Source organism: Acartia tonsa, chromosome 1, assembly GCF_053477335.1.
Source record: "Acartia tonsa isolate MP-2025a chromosome 1, ASM5347733v1, whole genome shotgun sequence".
Classification (NCBI taxonomy): Eukaryota; Metazoa; Arthropoda; class Copepoda; order Calanoida; family Acartiidae; genus Acartia; species Acartia tonsa.
Genome location: NC_137260.1, coordinates 40909945 through 40932193, shown reverse-complemented (window position 1 = coordinate 40932193; position 22249 = coordinate 40909945). Strand labels below are relative to the sequence as shown.

General features: G+C 31.8%; 1 protein-coding gene and 1 long non-coding RNA gene across 2 annotated transcripts in view; one reads left to right on the top strand and one right to left on the bottom strand.

The window, feature by feature from the left end:
- Positions 1-1334: 1334 nt before the first annotated feature.
- LOC145319587 (N-acetylglucosamine-6-phosphate deacetylase) overlaps positions 1335-22249 on the top strand; it is a 27233-nt gene continuing 6318 nt past the window's right edge. The window contains exons 1-9 of the mRNA XM_080161802.1: positions 1335-1393; positions 1633-1716; positions 15549-15596; positions 19046-19146; positions 19491-19584; positions 20206-20304; positions 20996-21042; positions 21392-21516; positions 21695-21768. Coding sequence (XP_080017928.1) covers positions 1347-1393; positions 1633-1716; positions 15549-15596; positions 19046-19146; positions 19491-19584; positions 20206-20304; positions 20996-21042; positions 21392-21516; positions 21695-21768 — 719 coding nt within the window. The 5' untranslated portion in view covers positions 1335-1346. The remainder of the gene's footprint in view (positions 1394-1632; positions 1717-15548; positions 15597-19045; positions 19147-19490; positions 19585-20205; positions 20305-20995; positions 21043-21391; positions 21517-21694; positions 21769-22249) is intronic.
- LOC145319593 (uncharacterized) lies at positions 11494-13882 on the bottom strand. Its single transcript, XR_013879960.1, has 6 exons — positions 13796-13882; positions 13153-13238; positions 12622-12701; positions 12372-12445; positions 12077-12140; positions 11494-11865 (listed from the first exon to the last, which is right to left on the bottom strand). It is a non-coding gene; the product is annotated as an uncharacterized LOC145319593 (long non-coding RNA).

Sequence of the window (22249 nt, the reverse complement as noted above, 5' to 3'; positions counted from 1 at the left end):
TTATTTGATGGAGCGAGGCTTCTCTATAATTTAGTGGGCAAGCAATTGTATTATTTGATGGGGTGAGGCTTCTCTATGATTTGGTGAACAAGCAATTGTATTATTTGATGGAGCGAGGCTTCTCTGTAATTTGGTGGGCAAGCAATTGTATTATTTGATGGAGCAAGGCTTCCTCTATAATTTGGAGGGCAGACAATTGTTTTATTTGATGGAGCGAGGCTTATCTATAATTTGGAGGGCAAGTAATTGTATTATTTGATGGAGCGAGGCTTCTCTATAATTTGGAGGGCAACTAATTGTATTATTTGATGGAGCGAGGCTTCTCTATAATTTGGAGGGCAAACATTTGTTTTATTTGATGGAGCGAGGCTTCTCTATAATTTGGAGGGCAAACAATTGTTTTATTTGATGGAGCGAGGCTTATCTATAATTTGGAGGGCAAGTAATTGTATTATTTGATGGAGCTAGGCTTCTCTATAATTTGGAGGGCAAACATTTGTTTTATTTGATGGAGCGAGGCTTCTCTATAATTTGGTGGGCAAGCAATTGTTTTATTTGTTGGAGCGAGGCTTCTCTATAATTTTGATCTAATTGCCAGTGCATCAGCAAAAATGGGTTCTTCATTGAAATGAGATAGTAAAAAAGATCAGCAATTTTCTTGTGTGGCGTCGAACCCGATTATATCCGCTAGGTAAGAACCAGTTCTCAGCCATATTGAAAATCATGTATAGCATAGTGTTACAGACAATTTCCTACGATTTTTAGAATAAAATCATAATATAAAACTAGTTTTAGTAGCCAAGACCTTCGGTACCTCGGGGCAAACAAAACTGGTTTTAAACTTATATATTTTCATTTTAATTTTGCGGAAAGCTGTCTAAAATACGATAAATAAATATTACGAATTGTTGTTCTGCTTTTTTAAAGAATTGAATTAATCCCGATGGGATTCCTATAAATTGCAATGAACGAACATAAATTATTTATGAAAAGATAAATAGAATTTAACGCCCCTTAAGAATGGGAATTAAGAGACCATGAAGGGAGGATGATATTTCCTTTTTTCATCACCCATTAAGAGGAGTTTTCACATCGCGCATCAAGATAAGAGACGATAACATCCTTCATGGGACGGTGTCACAAAACCGACTGTAGCCAAAATTTTGTAACCTTACAAAGTGTCTCAAAAATCAGCCATGAGACGTCATGAAAATTAGGGATTATCCATCTCTTTTTTGGGAGGGGTTTTCTTTCACTCTTCTCCTCTCATCTTCAACATTTTTATGACGTCATATTTCTGTTTTTGTAAAGTTACCAAAATTTGTATTTATTTCAGATTCTAAAAAATGAAGGAGAAAGAGATTACAAGATTTACAAACTGTTTAATTCTTAGGAATGTGTTTAAAATTAAAACCTTCCATTGAAGCCTAATATATTCAGGAATCCAACCAACCAAAATTATAAAGAAAAGTCAACGAATAAGAAAACGTTATTATAAAACATTGTCGACTAACTTGTTGAATATGATACGGACCATCAATTAAGTTACACCAAACATTTTATCTTCTAGTATAGTTTTACATTTGAAGGTTTCGTGATTTTTATATTAATTTTGAACACAGATATTTGTAGAGATCACAAGCTAATAGAAGATGATCTTTGGGTTAGAGATGGAAAAATACTGAATCCACAGCGTGTCTTCTTTGCTGAAAGGAATAATATCTCTTATCTAATTCTAATTTTTAATACATAGAGACAAGTTACGCTTTAAATGTGTGATAATCTTTACCAAAAAAAAGGAATTTAAAGTGTCTCTAAAATGTGCACAACGCTTAGCCAAACTATGCCTATTGACGTCATGTTAGAAGGTAACATTACGTCAATTGGCATAGTTCTGTCATATGTAGAACATTTGCCCACTTTTTTGGAGACACTATAAGCTGCTTCATGACACAAAATCTATCTATAATACAAAGTAGCTTGCTGTATGTCCGTCTGAAGCTTAAGATCTCGGTAACCACTAAACCGATTGGGATCTACTCTTCAGAAATTATACCTTGTCCTGTAATGGTTTTAAGCTATTATCTTGGGGGTGGGGTCCGGGGACACCCCCAACTCTCCCAAAAATGAAAAGTCCCAACCCCCCCAAAAAAATTGTTTTTAGGCAGTTACTTCACATAAATTGGCAGCACCGTAAAAACAAATTTTTAAATTACCTTTTGGGGCAAAGCCCCTATAGGCTAGTATTTATATATTGTAGAACTTTAGACGGATTGACAGACTCCTAACCTTATCATAACCTAAATTAGAAAAACCTCGCATTTAAACCAACCAGTAACATCTATATGTATACAGGGATCTTAAGGGATAAGACATTGGCCGATAAATTCATGTAGAATTTACATCACCAATGATGAAACATAAAATTAGACCTTCTTTAGTTTACAATTAGGTATTAAAACGTTTGGACACCAAATTAAACTTTAATATAAGTCCCCAAAGTTTTAAAGCCAGCGAACAAGAAAACGTTACTATAATACTTTGGGGATTAGTGCAATAAACAACCCAAATGTCCCCTCCCTCCCTGGTATGTATACCCTGTAGAAAAACAGTTATAAAAAACAACATGATAAAAAGCAGTGCAAAAACCTGTTTAATCAAGAAATTGATGTTTTCCACTCTATATAAAATTGTTTTCATCCCAAAAAAAGGATTTTTACTGACGTGGTGAATTTTTCTTGTTTTTCACAGATTTGTAAAAAATAAAATATATATGTAGGTATAAATTAAGAAGAAATATTTATTCCTACTGAATAAAAATATTTTACTGCCTTTTAAGAATTTTAAGGCATTGTTTCATAAAACTTATGTTTCCACGCCACGTCTTTCTGTCTGTATTTCTGTAACGCGAGTTTTACTTATGAATATTTGAAAGAAAACTAAAATTATGTACCTTGTAATTAAGTTCTAAACTAGGAAAGGGTCAATTTGTCTATATTTTGTTGTTTTTTAAAAATATTCCTTTCAATTAAATGTGTCTTTTCTTTTTAAAGGGACTGTGAACGTAAATTTTTCTCATCTTAATATCAAATCTTATCATTATCACATTCATAATATCTCACAGATAGAGCAAAACGCGCTTTTGTTTGCTTAAAAAACGGCTTTTTCCGACGATTTTTATAAGGTACAGGGAAAGGAAGAAATTTTCCGTATTATATAAAATGTGCATTAAATTGCTTTTTTCTCCCATTATAGCTAAAATTAAACTTTTTCACATAGTTCTGGATTTTTCCTAACGGTTAAGCTGACTTTTAACATAATCCTTGCTTTAAACCAATGTATAATTACTTAGAAATTGATAAAATAAGCAATATTTTTTATTGAAAACCAAATACAATAACAAACCTAGAAACAGGTTTTTTTATTAGTATCCAATTAACTTAAGATGGCCCATCTCTCGCCCACCTTTAATTACAAATTTGTTAATAATAAAGACGCAATATTTCTTTATAAACAGTCTGATAAAAGTGTAAACTAATTTTCGAAAGTGGGTTATTTATTGTCCAACACAATAAAAAAGGATATTATTATTTTAAATAACCTATGAGATTCAACCCTTTGTAGACAGTGAGGTATTTTTTTTTGTCAATAATACGAATTTAAAAAAGGTCTTTATTACCTAATTACTACGTTATAAAAAAACTAATTGGCAATTTTATATCATAAAATAAATCCTTAACAGTAAGTAAATTGTTTCAACTATATATGACAAGTTAAATATCCCTACAAACATTATAAAAAACAAAAACGTTCATATTTTCCCTGTTTTTTCCTTTTTCCCTTCCAAAATACCATAAAACCAAGGCATTATTCCTGCATATTTTTGTTAATAGGACGTTTTTGGTTGATCAGTGTAGTGAAATGTGCTTAGAAAATGTAAAGATTTGATAATCAGATGAGAAATTTTTACGTTCACACTCCCTTTAATTGAAGACAACAATCTTGTTTTAAGAAAAGTCAAACCTATCCTACATTTTATTTTTATCCTAGTTGTAAGTATGTATTATAGTGCGTGGTGTCCCATAACTCATCAATTTTATATCAACTGGAAATGTATCTCATTTTACACATCTTCTTTAGAGACCATCACCACAAATATTTGCTTATTTATATAACTTCTGGCTTCGGCCCTTATCTCTACACACAAATTCTTACTTCAAATAAACAATCGGTCAAGCGCACAAAATAATATACAGATTAACAGACTGACACCCTGGTACTTTATTATATAACTAGTGACTTCGTCCCTGGCCTCTAGGGGCTTTGCCCCAAGAGGTAATTTTAAAAAAGATTTAAAAATTAAGTATTTATTATGAAGTAGTTTCTCTAGAAAACAATTTTTTGTTGGGGGGGGGAGGGATTTTTAATTTTGGGGGGAGGTGGGCGTGGGGGTGTACCAAACCCCAAGAAAATAGCTTAAAAACACCACAGGACCAATAGGTATATACCCTATAAAGTAGTTCAGTAGTTCGAGATCTTAAGGGACGGACGGACAGACGGACAGACATCATTCTACTTTGTATTATAGATATAATTCAATGAATAATTATTGGTTTTGAAAAGCTTCCCTGAAAGGAAAACTTTGCTATTGAAAATCAGATATCTTTAATACAATCATAAAATCCTTATTTTTAAACGTTTAAATAATTCAAGGTATTATTTTTTTTCTAAACAATCTTTAATCATACACAAAATAAAGTATCTTTTTATGATGTTTCGAGAGCGTTTGACAGTGTACTTTATTATAAACCGCAATGCAAGATTTACCTTTTATATTTCTTTTTAGACATGATAACAGCGTTTGATACAATACAAATTTATTATCCTGCTGGGCTTGGAATACCACTGCCTGGCTAACCTTCATGTTCATAACTTTATTTACTGTTTAGTAGCATAGTTTCTCTACAACTAGGGCATGACTGTATGTCCTACACTGCCATAGATTGGTCGATAACAATGTCTGTAATATCCTTAGGTCTATCAATTTGAAAAAGTAAATTGCTAAAACTATAATGAGTCATCCAAACGAAGTGGTGATATTTATTGGGTCATTGACAATAATTAAAACACTACATAATTTTATATTTCATCAAAGATGTTGTATGCTTGTTTATTGCTGCGCTGCGTTTGATGTTTATAACTTGTCTCTCTATTTACTTTTTTCCACTACATTTACTAGGAAATGAAATGAAACAAAGTTTGTCCTGCTTCTGGCCTGAAATGTAGCACACTATGCTCTAGGACATCAAACTTTAAGCTATTCTTGGTTTTTGTATCCTATCACGCTATGCGTCTGTACAAAGAAAGATAATTCAGATCAAATATGCTGATTTAAATACTATGTATAGTTTTTTTTTTATGTGAACAACAGGAAATTACTGTTATTTTCTTTTGTTTTCTCCTTAAACTTTCTTTAAACAGAAGCATAGCGTGAGAGGACACAAAACCCAGAATAAATTACATTATAACAACTGTAACAGCTTCAATACACTTATTCTGCTCAAATAGTTTTAGTTTTGACTCTTTACAACCCCCCCTCCCCCCCACCATCCACACCCACTTTTTCTCTCACCCATATTTCTCATTCTATTATGTACAAAGTCCAAAAAGTGTTGCTTGGTAATTTGTACAGTAAACTTGACACCAAATATCAACAAAAATTTAGGTTAAAATGAGGTAATGTTAACCCTTTGGTTTTACATTGTCAATTTTTTTAATAGTAGAAACATGAAAATTTTTACAAACACTAGAAAGTTTTGACTATTTCCATGAAGATTAGGTTTTCAAAGTATTTTTCCATGTTTTTCATGATTTTAATGTATTTTTTAATGTTTTTTTCAAATAACAGTAAACTACAATAAAGGAAAAACGACATAAAATTATGGATGACAATCAGTCAAACAAATGCACAGACACTGTAATCATATGTTTTCTGTGTATTTGTGACAACAAGGGTTCAAGTCTGTAAAAATGCTTTTAGAACAGTGTATCAAGGAAGATAGGGTTAATTAACCTTTACTTCTTTGATGGATTGAGAGACGTACCGAAATTACGAGTTATACAGAAGCTGCACAACTAAAAACAAGGATCCATTAATACGTAGCTAGGCAAAAAAAAATTATGGATGGGGATGAGGACAAGATTAAAAGAACGCTTGATGATTATACAATCAAAAATAGAAATATATTGCAGAAAACAATCACGAAACCTTTCTCATATATTTTTAATAATGATCTTTTGTAACATGACTGAAAGCCCGAAAAACAAAGTAAATTACATACTGGATGCTCATTGGTATAGGGAATCTTCACAAAAAAATCTGCAGTTAATCACATTTCCCTTAAAGCGTTTTGGACTGACGGACATACAGAAAAAGTGAATTATAGAGTACCTGCACAACTAAAAAATTAGAAGTGGTATTTTTTCTTGGTGTGTATTCCATGCCACCACACACGAATATAAAATGTAATTACAAGTTCCATTACATTACAATATATTCTAGGATTTGGGCTGTTACAAAGCCATGGGGGGATAAAACACATTAGTAGTGCTGGGGGGGAGGGATTACAACACTCCCCTCCCCCCGTCCTCACACCACTTCAATCCAATTTCTAGAATTTGTATGAATTAATTTTCATAACTCTCGCCTTGCACTATGAGCTGAAATCCTTTTCAATGTCATTTTTTGAAATATATTATTGTTAAAATCTAAGCTTTACTATAATCATTGTCGTACGTCCGTCTGTACGTAACGGTTAAAAGCTCTAATCCTTCTAATAAAGTAACAGGATGTGTGTTTGTCTGTCTGTAGATAGATAGATAGATATTTATTAATTCCACTAATTATAACAATTATTATATAAGTTCATTACATTGAATAAACAATATCAATAATAAGATAATTAATATAACTAGGAAGATCATGGCACTACATTTGTATAATAGATACTATTGTAGATTTACCCATGACTTAATTATAATTTTCATGTTACTGATTGTGAGAAGACGGCGGAGGACAAGGCAGGCTGAAGGCTGAGAGTATGTTTATAAGTAATTATTTTATGGACATGTACAAGGGTTACTGTGTAGGTTTTAGTAGCAGATATTGCAGTTATAATCGCTACAGTTTATGAATAGTTTGTATTTATCTATAAAGTGTTTTAGTATTGCTTTTTTAAATTTTTTTCTGTTTTTTATTTGTTTTAATTCTATATTTAGTTCATTCCAGTCTTTGGGAATGGTAAATTTTGTTATAGATGATTTGTTTGCTCCGTTTATTTTCAAGTTCCAAATATTCCTGCGTAGTCTCTCATGTGGAACTTCTTTTTTTATTAAGTTTAGAATTGCAGTTGGTGCGTATTCATAGAAAACGGAGTGTCCTATTAATAGGTTATTGTATGTGATTAGATCTTTGAATTTAAGAATTTTGTATTTCTTAAAGAGTGGTTCAGTGTGGATTCTTCGTGATGAACCATGTATGTTTAAAATGATACGTTTTTGTATAGTAGTGATTGTATTTAAAGCTTTTGTGTTGTTTGGTGCCCAAATGCTAATTCCATATTCAATGAAAGGCTTTCCTAGTGCATTGTAGCATAGTATTTTTTGCTTTGTTGGAATCTCTTTTTTTATGTTTCTTAAGATATGATTGCATGTATTTAATTTACTTATTGTTTTATTGATGTGGCTATCAAAATTTGCTTTTTCATCTAATAGAAATCCTAGGAATTTGAAAGAGGATTCTTGAGTATTAATGTGATTGCTTTTAACAGTTTGTATGATGGTATCGTTTATTTTTATGTTAATTTCTTGTTTTGTGTTGAAATTTATAATTCTGGTTTTAGTGGGGTTTAGGGTTAGTTTATTGTGGTTGAACCATTCAGTGATTTCTGCCATTATAGTGTTTCCTAGGGTTTCTATTTCTGTTTTGTTTTTGCCACTTACTGCAATCATGGTGTCATCTGCAAAGAGGTTTATGAAGCATTTGATCATGTCTGGTAAATCATTTATATAAATGATGAAAAGTAATGGTCCTAGTATTGATCCTTGTGGCACCCCAATTTTTGAAGCTAGAAAGTTGGAGAATTTTTCTCCGATTTTGCATGTATGTGTTCTGCCATTTAAATAATTTTTGAACCAGTTGAGTTCTGTATTGTGTATTCCTATTTTTTTTAGTTTGGTTAGTAGTATGTTTATGTCAACGGTGTCAAATGCTTTGGTAAGATCTATGAATATGGAAGATGTTGACATCTTATTATCTTTGTCCTTTTCGATTTTTTCCATAGTTGCAATCATTGCATGTATGCATGAGTGTAATGATCTGAATCCAAATTGCTTGCATGAAAGTATATAGTTTTTTTCTAAGTACATTCTTAGTTGGTGAGCAACAACTTTTTCAAGCACTTTGGAAATGGCATTTATAAGAGCGATTGGTCTGTAGTTGTTAGGATCGGTTTTGCTGCCTTTTTTGTAGATTGCAACGATGATTGCTGCTTTTAATCTGTTGTGAACAATACCTGAATGTAGTGAGCTGTTTATTATATTAGCTAATACTCTGGGTATTTTTTGTAAGATGGTTTTGATTATGACACTTGGGATTCCATCTGGTCCTGCAGATAGTTTAGGTTTTAGTGTCTTATTTATTTTTGTTATATCATCAGCTGTTATGTTTTTGAATTTGAACCTAGTGTTTTGTTCATGTATGTTATTTATATATTCTTGTTGTTTTGTATTGTCTGTATGAATTTTATTTGATAGCTCTGTACCAATTCCGTTAAAGAATTTGTTTAGCTCTGTAGCAATGTCGATATCTTCAGTTAGTTCTTTATTGTTAATTATTATTTTGTCAGGTTTAGTATTTTTTTTGTTGTTAGTGTGTCTGTTTGTGGCTTTGTTGATTGATCTCCACATAGCTTTGGAGTCGTGTTTAGTTTTTTTGAATTCATTTTCATAGTATTTAATTTTAGCTTTCCTAATTTTGGATTGTAGCTCTTTTTTAAACTCTACGTGTTGTGTGTTATGTAAAGGTAGTTTACTTTTAAGTTTTTTAAGGTATAATTTCCTTTCAATTTTGAATAGTTTCTTAATCTCGTCATCTATCCATGGCGAAGCATTGGTGTCTTTTTTTTTATCTTTTTTTAAGGTGTATTTTTTGTTTGGGAATGATTCATTAAATATATTGTCTATTTTATTGAAAAATTTATTCCATTTGTCAATTGTGTTGTTTGTATTGAGAATGTGCGACCAGTCTTCATTGATTAGTTTATTTGAGAAGTGGTTTATGTTGTCAGTGTTAAATTTTCTGCGGTGATAAGTGTTGGTAGTATTTTTGTAGGTGATATCTGTTTTTTGAATGGATTTAATGATTAAGAAGTGGTCAGTAATTGAGTTGCATATGATATAGTTTTTACTGTTATTATAATTATTTGATAGTATATTATCAATGATAGAAGCAGTGTTATTAGTGACTCTAGTGGGTCTGTTGATTAGGGGTATTATGTTTTGATTTTCAAAGGTCTGGTAGAATTTTCTAATACTTTCCATAGTGTTATATTTAAGGATGTCCATGTTTAGATCTCCAAGTATATCATAGTTAGTGTTTGGGAAATGTGTGTCCTTATATTCCAAGAGCAGTTTAATATCTTTAATGCAGTTTTCGATGTCATGTGTACATTGTGAAGGGGGTCTGTAGAGAGTTGAAAGGATATTGGTTTTGTTTTTTGTTTTATATTCGATGGTTAGGAATTCAATATGACCCTTTATAACTGTCATTTCTTTTATAACTTTAAAGTTTATGTAATCTTTGCAGTATATGCTAACCCCCCCCCCTCTTTTGTTTTTTCTAAGTAATGTTGCTGGTTCGTGGTATCCAGGAATGATAAGGTTATTAATGTTACCCCATACTTCAGTGAAGCATATTATATCTATGTTAGAGTTTAATTCATTTAGTAGATATAGAAAATTATTTGAATTTTTGTCAATGCTCCTAATGTTTTGATGAGCTATGCTGAAGTGTTTTAGGTTTTTGATGTGAGAGCAATTAACATAACTGGATTCAGTATTATTGATATTTATAGTTATTTGTTGGAAATTAGTTGGTAATCCTTGTACATTATTACTAATGTCATTCATGTTTAAATTTTATATTTTTTTTAGTTTTTGTAGCCTTCCTTTCTGCCTTTATCCCCCCCGTCTTGAGGATAATTATGAAAATGGTCTCCATAGGAGAATATATTTATGAATAAACTAGGAAACGGTAAGCAATTTAATAATTTATCACATTTTATTAAACATATATATTACAGTAGGTAAGTATTTGAGAGTGTTGAAATTTATTATCTGTTGCTGATAAGATTTTGAGTATATAATTACTCATGTATACTTTCAAGAAGTAGTTTTTTTTTTTACTAATATACTGGTTATGTGTTGATAATTAATGCCATTAATAAAATTTTCAGTTGTAATTACTATTAAAGTAGTAGTTAAGATAAAAATACATTAAAACTGCCTAAGGGCTGACCATATTATCTGTGTCTTATGCCCTGAAGTGCGCGAGATAATTGCTATAGACTGTCAATCAATAATTAGACTAAAGTCTTATATTGTGTTAATTTATAGAGGGTATAAATAAAGTGAACTAGATGCGAAGCATTTCTATAAGAATCTTGTCTGTACGTTCAAAGAATTTTGAAATTTAGATGTCGCATCTCCATGTTATTGTGTATCACACTATGCTTCTGGATACATCCATGTATCTTATTGTGTATCATATTATGCTTCTGGATACATCCATGTATGTTATTGTGTATCACACTATGCTCCTTGATACATCAAGGAAATTCGAGAGTGATATTTTATGTTGGTTCTTTAAATTTTGTGCTTGTTATTCTTGCCACTCTTATTCATATTGCTGCTTAATAAATATTGGCTTACTATATTCTTTTTTATCATTTGCATGCATCTTAATTTACTCGTGAAACTAATAGCTTATTGCTTGTTTTTTTTTGACACTCTTAAGTCTACATGAAAAGAAAAGATTGAATCGGGTTGCTGCTTAATAATTTAGGATTGAACTATTTTCTTTTTTTTACATTTTGCGAGTGTTATGCTATTTACTCATAGTAAGGATAGCAAGAGCAATATTAGTTTTTTGGCAAGTTAGCTTATGATTTTTTTTTTTATCAATGGATACTGTTGTATTGTCACAGTCTGTTTGAACATTAAGTAAGAACTATAATCGAGATTAATGTAATTTAGTACTAGATATATTTGGTTATGTTACTTAAAGATTTGTGCTTGTTATTTTTGTCACTCTTAAAGATCTACTTAAGAATAGAAATTTTATTGAGATACTGTTGTGTTTATGCTTGTATTAAGCTTGTTATTTTTGTTACTCTTATAGTTCATAGTTCGTTTATTTTAAGTAAAATATGATCAAGATTAATGTAATAATTTATTAATAACATATTTAGTTTGGTTGACAATGCATTAATTAACATTTCCATACTGTGTATGTGAATTTTTTTTCTTGACTGAGATACAATCATAACAATCATAAAAAAAAGTAACGCTAGATAAATACAGATTAGAAAAAATATTACTATATTTAGCAATTACAAAATTGTAGTATTTTATTTATGTACAGTGCATAAAAAAAAACAATTTATAAATCATAGCTAGTATTTTTACTTGCATTTTAATATTGTTATATATCATGAATCATGAATGTTACTAATCAATGGTTATGGATAAGTCAGTAATGGTCTTCAGTTTGTCTTAGAAAGGCGGTGTTCTACTGGTGGGTGTCGGCTGAAATATAAAATAAATGATTATATTTATTATAATGTGGTTATCTAGTGTGAAGTTGTTAATTTTAGCTTGAATTACTCAGTCAGCAAATCTTTATTCATTTTTAATAGTAGGAATTTTATAAGTTTTAAGTCAGCGAGTTCCTATTTTTTTAAGGTAGTATTTTAACTTAGTGGACTGTTAAATTATCATTTAATTTTTCGAAAGTTACCTTTCAGTAGAGTGTTGAAAAAGACCAAAACAGTTTGTCTTAAAAGGTGGTGTGGTTCTACCGGCTGAAATATAAGTATAAGTAATGAATATATTTTTTTATAGTGTGGTTAACTAATATGCATGTTGTTAATTTTGGCTAGAGTTAATCATTCAGCATAATTTTATTCATTTTTAAAGATATGAGTTTCATAAGTTAGGAGTTTCATAAGTTTTAAGTCAGCGAGTTTTATAATTTTTAAGGTAATATTTTAACTTAGTTAAATTAATCATTTAATTATTCTTATGAAAGTTACCTTTCAGTAGAGTGGTGAAGAAGACCAAAATAGTTGTTGTCTTATAGGTGGTGTAGTTCTACAGCTGGTGTCGGCTAAAATATAAGTAAACAATATTAGCTGTGTTCAGTAGTATCTTTTTTCTAGTTGGATAATAAAACTGTTAGTTAATTTCATAGGGTTTGTAAGTCATATAGAATGTTAGATTATTATAAGTGTGTAATAGAAGATTTATTTATTGTATAGTATTAAGTTCAAATTTGCTAGTTACCTCTTTGATGTTAGCAGTTAATCCTTGTTCTTGCTGTTTTTAACGATACTGTTGTTTTTGGTGGTATCAGTGTTACTGGCCTGAAATAAATATTTTTTTTTAGTGAATATAGGATTACGTCATCATAGAGAAACAATTTTTTGCTTTCTATTTGCGAGGAAGACGGTATAGAGAGAGAATTTGCTCTTGTTTAACAAGGAAGATAATATTCATGAAGGGTAAGAAAATAATAATTAGTAACAATCATGTTTTACTTTTTAGTTTCTATATTTAATTGTCTTTTTTTCTTTCATATGGTATATAGGGTATTTTGATTGCCTCTTCCCAATCTTTTTTGATGGTTTTGAAAGCATTTGCAACTTCAGTTAGTGGTTGCCAATTTTCGCCCGCTTTTTTAATTTCTAATGTGTATCTATATGTTTTGAAGTCTATGTTTTGTCTCGTTTTATAGTTCTTTTTTCGTAATTTGTACGCTATTTCATTAAGCTTTGTTACGTGCTGTTTAGCACAGTGGGGTATCTCTCTAGTTACCTGGACAAAATCTTGTTTCTCCTTGTTTTTGTTAAAGCTTGCAAGACCCATCAGAAAGATTTCAGCTGGATAATAGCCTGTATCATCTGAAAGATTGAACTTATTGTTAGTAAAAGAGATTTTGTAGAGACAACCTGCTTTTTTCTTCTCTTTCTTGTCCGTCTTTCCGCCCATGGGAATCTTAACGGGTGGGTTGTTGATCATTTTTGGGAAAGATTTTTCAATCTCTTTTTTTGTGTCTGTTTTTCCGTCCGTTTTTTTTTCAAGTCCATCATTAAGGATGTCCCTAACTATGTTGTCAATTTCCTCTGTATTTTGGTCATTTTGGGTGGCTAAGAAGAAGCAGTTTTTCGATTTAGCGAATTCTCGTTGTATTTTAGGTAGTACCCCCAATTCTATCTTGAGTTTTTCAAGCTCAATATTGAGTAATTTTGTCATTTTTTCAGTGAATTTTTGTCTGTCGTTTACATGTACAAAATCGGATGAATCTTTTATCAATTTAGTTTTTAAATTTTCGAGTTTTTGATCCATGCTTATTGAGTAGTGGGAATTGTTATGTGTATTATCTTTCTTTTTTAGTCAGTATGTATGAAATATATATGTATTATATATATTTGATTGTTTAATGTAAAAAATTGCTTACCTATCTATTTAATCACAAATACATGAGCCGAGTCGAGAATATAGAAAAATGAATGTTCACTGTTCAGCTTTCTCTGTTCAACTGAGCTTTCTCTGTTCAACACATTGTTTTGTGTACCGAAGGATTTTGCTAACCGCTGAACCGGTCGGGTTCACCTTAACAGGGTAGCTTCTCATGGGTAACAGGAATGTTTTTAACTATTTTGGGGGAGGGTACCACCACCCTCCCAAGAAAAATCACAATAAATCGAAATTTATATTTTAAGTATAGAGACTACTACGCAACATTGCAGGGTATCGTAGTGACTTGAAAAGAGACTTGAAAGCAACATAGCTTGGTATCGTAGAGATTTGAACAACAAACCAAAAATTTAAAGTGACACTAGAGACCTCTAGTGGCCTAGCCGCTAGTCGTTAATATAAGAATGTTAAAATTAACCATTGATTTTACTCCTTGCGTTATTTTTTTCTTTTTTTGACCACAATTTTATTTGACATGATTATCCTATTAATCTGATTTTTGGAATAATGATTCTTAGAACGATTAGGCGCTTTTTTTTGTTTGTTCAGTATTGAATGTGTTGTTACTTTATACGTGTGAATGTTCATTTCTTTGTTTGATTTGTTGAGCTTTGCTTTTATGTATGCTCTCATCCTTGTTTTACTACTTTCTTTTTTATCTATAACGGTAAGATATGAAAAGAATATTTTTGTCTAAATGCCAATTTTCTAATCCATTGTGAATCTGAAGAAAACACTTGTCCTTGTAATTGAATTTGTAAAAAAAAACAAGAATGACAACATCCATAAAAGCTATGCTCTAAAACAATATATTGTAGGAAAAACGAACATTAACAGTTGCAGAGTAACAAGCAGGATATCAATTTATAAGTCTAAAAAAATAGTACATTCGTTGCAAAATTGCAGGATAATGTCAAAGGAATAACTTTTCATTTTTGTTTTTAGTTTTTGTTGTCCTAAGAATCCAAAAATCAGATGAACTTGATGATTACAGACTTTGCTACACCTTCTAAATCATATCTAACTTTTACAGGAATCATCATTCAAGTAATCACTCAAGTTTTAAACTGATAGAACATTTAGAACATGCCTAAATTAGAGCTATCCGCTATGGACGTACCGAAGGACCAATGTACAGACCGACCATAATTATGGAAAATCCTTGCTTTTAAAAACTGTTTAACCACAGAGAGCATAAATTCTCGTTCTAAATTAAATTTTCATGGTTATAGTGTACTTAAACCTTTGGTTTTAAAGCTTTTATTTCTCAAATCGAAACTTTTCTACAATTTAGTCTTAAAATCTACAAGTGGTAAATAAAGTCTGTTATATTAATTAATATTAACAACTGCTTATGAAAATTTTCAGTCCATAAACATCCAAATAGATTACAATCCAAACAATGACTTCAAAATTGTATTTAACCTGTAGCTAACCGTGCCTGCATAGTCTTTTTTTGTCACATATCAGGGATAAGACAATGGCAGATAAATTGATGTGCATCCCCATGATGATACACAAAATTACCCCTGTAGATCAGTAAGTGATTGAAACGTTTGAACATTTAACTTAATGAACAAACCAATTTAAAAATCAATAAGAGTCCCCAAATTTGTTAAGCTAAAGAATAAAAAAACATTATCATACAACGTTGGGGACTAGTGTAATAAACAGCCCACTGTATATTTTTTAATGAAATTTTAAAAATAAGAGATATTTTTGTTGTTCAGGAAAAATCCAACAAAAGTTATTGACTGTGGTGGAAATATTCTGTCTCCAGGAAAATATTCATTTCATTAATAGATATATAAGTACATGGATGTGGAACCATATTTTCGCCTACTCTAATAAATTGGTCCCAGCTAGCTAATAAAACGATGCCCTATCCCTCCACTCAGGGGCGTCCAAGCTTTTTATTTTGGGTGGGGGTAAAATTTTTTTAAGGGGGTGGTAATTTTGTTTCGGAGGGGGTAAAATGGCGCGCGAAGCGCGCCGCAAATTTTTTTTACCCCCCCCCCAAAATTTTTACCCAGGGGTAAAATTTGCTTGGGGGGGGGGGGGGTAATTACCCCCCCTGAAATCTGTTGGCAGGGGTAAAATTTGTTTACCCCCCCCAAAATTTACCCCCGGGATAAAATTTTTGGGGAGGTAATTTAAATTTTATCAAAAATTTAGTATTAAAAATGCGCGCGAAGCGCGCAAAAATTTCTTTTGTTAGAGATTTTCTATTTTGGGGGGGGTATTTACCCCCCCAAAATTGTTTGGGGGGGGTAAATACCCCCTCCTAAATGGGGGGGGGGGGTAATCGACCCATTACCCCCCCCCCCCTTGGACGTCTATGCCTCCACTCCTACTGTAGGAAAGTGCTTGCCAATAAATAAGGACTAAAGGAGCAACCTAAATCGAGGACAAATTCATCCTGTCATAATATCCACGTATATTATATCCATTATTACATTAGTTCAATTTGACAAAATATTGTGGATAGATAGATAGTTCCAATTCTATGAGGAAATTATATGTCCTGAGAAGCGCAACAATAACAAGACACTAAGATGAAAACAAATCTGTAAAAAACATCTGGTGCTTTCCTTATAGTGCATATCGAGCACTAAAATCAGACCCTCTTTATTTTTTAATTGGAAGGTTGGTAGGTAATCATAAAACTCTATTATATTGTGTTTAGTTAGGCTATCTAATTTATTGCCTCTATTATATGTACCACAAAAACTATGAATAAATTTACCATAATCCAGTAATAATACCTCAAATGCTTTCCCTCTAAGACCCTATCGAGCACTTTATTTTTTTTTATTTGGAGGAAGGTTAGTAATCATACCTCCATTATGACATGTCTATAGTTGCCAGTTGGGCTATCTAATCTATTACCTCTTTTATATAAACCACAAAAAGAGATGAAAACAGTTACTAAAATTATATAAATCTATTATATTTTGTCTAGTTGACTATCTACTTTATTATCTCTATTATATGTACCACAAAAATGATGAAAATAGTTACTACTACAAGGATTGAGAATAATATTTTTATTATACATAAAATTACCCGTTAATCATGGAAAAGTGTAACGCATCTACCAGCTGTTTTCAGCATTCTTCACCTTACCAGCTAATATGTCATGCAAGTGACAATAATAGAAAGTGCTAGAGATCAACAATTGTCTCGACTTCGAACTTCAAATGTTTTTAAATGAGACACAATAGCAAAAATAATGTGTTGTTTGTGCCCCTAAGATTCCTCTAGGGACACGTAAAATTGTTTCTTTTCAATCTATTTTAAAACCAGCTATTTACCAAAAATATTTTTTTCGCCTATAAATGGTGTTTTTACATAGTTGCAATTTTGTCCACAAGGCGGCGTTTTTCATTTTTAATTTTTATCGATTTCCCAGGGGAGGGTGAGGGTGGTTGTACCCTTCCTCAAAATAGTTATAAACCTTCCCGGGACCTATGAGAAGCTACCCTGTTAAGGAGAACCCTATCGGTTAGAGAGATCCTTCGGTACAGACAGACAGACAGACATACGCACATCTTGTTACTTTATTATAAGAATGTCCTTTTTCCTTAAAGCTTGTCTATTTTCTAGGGTATATGTTGAGAGAGAGAGGAGGGGGGAATGGAATAGACTAACATTAAACAGATTACCCTAATTTGCCCCTGGGAAATAAAATGATTTGCCCACCACTTATTCATCAGCTTTACGCAGGGATAAAGGGTTATGACAATGGACAATGAAATCATTTTCTTTCCAATTGACCCTGGGAAATAAAAAGATTTGCTCACAACTTATTCCTCAACAACACTCAGGGATACGGAGATATGACAATGGACAATGGGGTATTCCTATCCAGTTTTTTGTTTAGGAATGAATATTTTTTGCCCGAGGGAATAAATGATGGAGCGATAGCTCATCATTTTCTTTGAATCTTTTTCTTCTCAATTTGCCCCTAGATAATGAATGAAAAAACACTTCTTATTGATTAACTTTTTTATAGATGCAGGCAAAGGCAATTTTTATGGGTCATATATTCTCCCTTTGGTTGCTTATAAATGTATTTGGTAAATAAAGTGTTTTACTTTCCCTGTACCCCTGACTATGATACTTCTCCTATGTTCCTTTTCCTTTTAGATTTAATATTTTGATAGTACATCTACTTCAAAATTCATATTTTAATTAAGTTAAGTCTCAAAGTAAATCCATATCAAAATTTAGTTATTTTTGGATAGAATAAGTGCTGTAGCCTGTATTATTTATTTCACATGACTCATCTTACTACCTCTGAATGTTGTCATCCTTGTATGAACCAAACCTTGTATCTCTGTCTCATTTCTTTTAAATGTTTCTTTTTTATTTCTCTCTCTCTGGCTTTTTCTTTGTTTCCTATCTTCCCTATCTCTTTTAACAGGGGCATTAAATAAATTTTATGACAAATGTAAGTTCCTTTACATTCACAGTCTTTTTCTTCAATAGGTTTTACTGCCGTGTAGTATTCTTAGTAGAGCAGCTAATTTTTATTGTTTCCATTTGTATATTTCTAGTTAACTAACAGGATGCTTGTCTGTGTATCTGTCTGTACCAAATGATCTCGCTAAACCACTTATCTGATATGTTTCTTCTTTTTGAATGTAACTTTTCATGAGGATTCTAGGGACGTAGCCATTACTATTCCTAAACTATTCATACTATTTATTTTTATTGTATTAAAATTTCTTGTAATTCATGTTAGTAATTACGAAATCCACTTTCATAATTAGGTTATGCTCGTCCATACGTCTGTCTGTCCTACAGGTTCACTAACATTAATTAAATATATCTTTTTTGTTTGTTATTTTGATATTTAAAACGTATTTTGGCTTCAACTTAAAATTGGCTTTCTAAGTAATTATTTTTTTATGTTAATGATCAATAGTTTTAAATAAGAAGCTTAAATTGTTTTAATTTTGCTAAATGTTTGATAGATATTTCTTTGGAATCAAATAGCATTTCTTTAAGTAAGTAAATGTGCTTGAAATGGATATTATTGTTCTTGTAAAACTTTGACATAAAACTTAAAATGTTTTTTAAAAGTTTGTTTGATATTATGAAAAATATAGCACATATTTTAATCTTACACATTATAGTCCAAGTAAATAATATCATATTTCAAATGTTTTGATTTGAAATGCAAAAAGGTAAAAAAAAACTTTAAGAATGAATATTTTCTAAAAGGCTTTATTGACCTCCAAATAAACGGAGCATTCGGAGTAGACTTCTCTCATGACATCACTGATGAAAGTTCTGCTGAAGAAGTTCTTCATAAGGTTGGTCAAGGTAAGTAGGATAAAAGGCTGTTTTCTAAAAAAATTGAGAAAGACCATCATAAGATGTTGTTGTTAGTTTGTGTTTTTTTAATAGTTTTACATTTGTTACAATATTTACAACTAGTAGCTACGCCGCTAGAGGCCTTCTAAGTAAGATTTCTTTTGGGAGGGTGGTGTTACCCTCCTACAAAATAGCTAAAAACTTTCGCTAGACCTATGAAAAGCTACACTGTAAAGTAGAACTGTATCGGTTCAGCATTTAGCGAGATCCTTCGGTACAGACAGACAAATAGACACACTCACACATCCTCATATATTTATATATGGATATTACAGGAGCACTTATATTTTTAGGAATTCTTGCTCATGGAGTAACAAGCTATTGTCCAACCCTAGTGACGTCACCTCCTTCAGTGTATCATACAGTTCTACCATTAATTTGTCCTAGGTAATAATAAAGATACAGAGTGAGAGAATAGAACCCTTGTAGAACTTCCATTTTTGTTTAAATTTATATTATATAGATTTTTCTATAAGTAAAAGTAAGGGAACTACTTTTCAAAGTATTCAAATAGTTATTTATCGCATCAAATTATAAACAGCTTTCTGCGGAAGTTAAAATGAAAAATGATTTTTATTTGACATTCGTGGAAAAATTGTGTGTATTAAAATGCTATATATGATTTTTTAGTATGAGTATTAGTATAATCCAGCTGATATTCATCGGTTTCGAAAGCATACTGGAATTAGTTTTTATTACTTCCTATAATAAACCTATTTTTACAAAATCTTCATATTGATTTGAAATCATAGGACATTTCATCTATATCTAGCCTAATTTTATGATAGAAACTCTCTGGTAAAATCTGATAAACGTATTAACATTCTAGTTATAGAACCACGGATAAAAAATTCTGAGTAAATATTGAGTATCCTTTTATTAGTAATTAGAAATTTCAATATATTCAGTTGTTTTTAAAAGGCATGTAGCAAGAATTCTCGGAGTACATCTTGGGGGCTCTGTGTATTAACAAATAAAAATGATAATATGCTTTAATTATTTTAAAAGGCGTGGAGGTAAACATGGAGCTAGCATCCTAGGAGTACATCTGGAGGGTCCCTTTATCAGTAAGGAGAAAAAAGGAGCTCACCCCCTGAAACATATCAGGTAAACCATATTTATTTGTTTACAGTTACTTTAGGTCAGGGAAGGTTTGGTTATATTGGGTACAGGATAGCTCCGCAAGGTTAGGGCCCTCCTCAGGTCAGGGAAGGTTTGGTTATATTGGGTACAGGATAGCTCCACAAGGTTAGGGCCCTCCTCAGGTCAGGGAAGGTTTGGTTATATTGGGTACAGGATAGCTTCGCAAGGTTAGGGCCCTCCTCAGGTCAGGGAAGGTTTGGTTATATTGGGTACAGGATAGCTCCGCAAGGTTAGGGCCCTCCTCCGGTCAGGTAAGGTTTGGTTATATTGGGTACAGGATAGCTCCGCAAGGTTAGGGCCCTCCTCCGGTCAGGTAAGGTTTGGTTAGGGCCTCCCACTATTTTCAGTTTTTAATGTGGGGAGAAGGTTCCTACGCTTGTTAGGCACTTTAAGAGAAAGAACGCATTATTTTAGTAGCGCAGCTTCTCTTTGCAAAATGTACATCTTTGTTCTTGTAGGCCTAACCTGTTAGGCAAGATCCTCTGCTACACACACAAACAGAAAGACATCCTGCTACATTATTCTTATCAACAAATAACTTTTGTGTTTGGGACCTATAGAGGTAATTTTGTGTAAAATCATAATGGATGCACATAATTTTGTGGGCCATTGTCTTATCCCTTTAGTTTTCTGCCTTTCATTATTTTATTTTAAGGATACCGGTCAAAGGATTTAAAAGTCTGAAAGAAGTTTATGGAAGAGGTAAACATACTTTTATTTAATGGAGATTCATAAGAACCAGACATTGAACTACAAACTAACATCAACAATTATAGAGTTACAGCAAGTAAAATACTTAGAAAACAACTTAAAAGTTATTTAACGCATCATATTACATCCGCGGATATTTAAATGTTAAATTATAAGAAATCCCAGGCTTACAAAACTGGTATCAACTTTAAATTTTTCTATTTTATTATTCCAGGAAAATTGTCTATACATAATTTTTTAGTGAAAATCCGTTCTAATCCAGCGGTTATTCATCGGTTTCAAAGCCATACTGGAAAATCTGAACAAACATTCGATATTTGTTTTAAACTAAATTTTGTAGGTCTTGAGAATGCAATGCTGATCACCATTGCTCCTGAGTTAGATGGAGCACTAGATGCTATCAAGGATTGTGTTCAACAGAATATCATTGTCTCTGTGGGACATACTACTGCTGAACTACCAGAGGTTGGCTTTATTAGATAAATTTGACCTGCATTTAAAGAATCAATAAAAGTTAACTATCGCATCGTATTTTAGACAGCTTTCCGCAGATATTAAAATAAAATTGAAAGATTAAAACCAGTTTTAATGGTATTAATTTTATAAAAAGCTAATTTAAAAATTAATTATTTAAATTTTCCAGGGAGAAGAAGCAGTTAGACGTGGGGCACGTCTAGTAACACATATGTTCAATGCTATGCATAGTTTCCATCATAGGTAAGATATAGTATATATGTCTTTTATCCCTACCAGGGCTCAGTAGCTGCGAAAAAGCCTCAAATTTACACCCGTTTTGATTCTTTGATTACAGGCAGCTAATATGCAGCTGCGAGCCCTGATCCCTACAGTTGATTCTTAAAGGAAACTATTTAAAATTATGTAATTACAATTTATTTATCAAACTCACAAAAAGTATAATTCTAAAAGATGTACTAGGAAATGAGTATGAGGGGTAGCCAGTAGCCACCAGAGAGGGAGGGGACATTGGGCTGTCTAGTACACTAGTCCTCAAAGTTTCATAATAACTTTATTTGTTGGCTTAACAACTTTGGGGACTTATTTTGAATTTTGAGAGTACATTAAATTGTGTCCATTGTTACAACCACAAATTGTAATCTATGGAAGGGATGCATTAGGGATGTACATAAATTTATCGGCCACTGTCCTTAAGTTCCCTAACCATCCACAAACACACAAG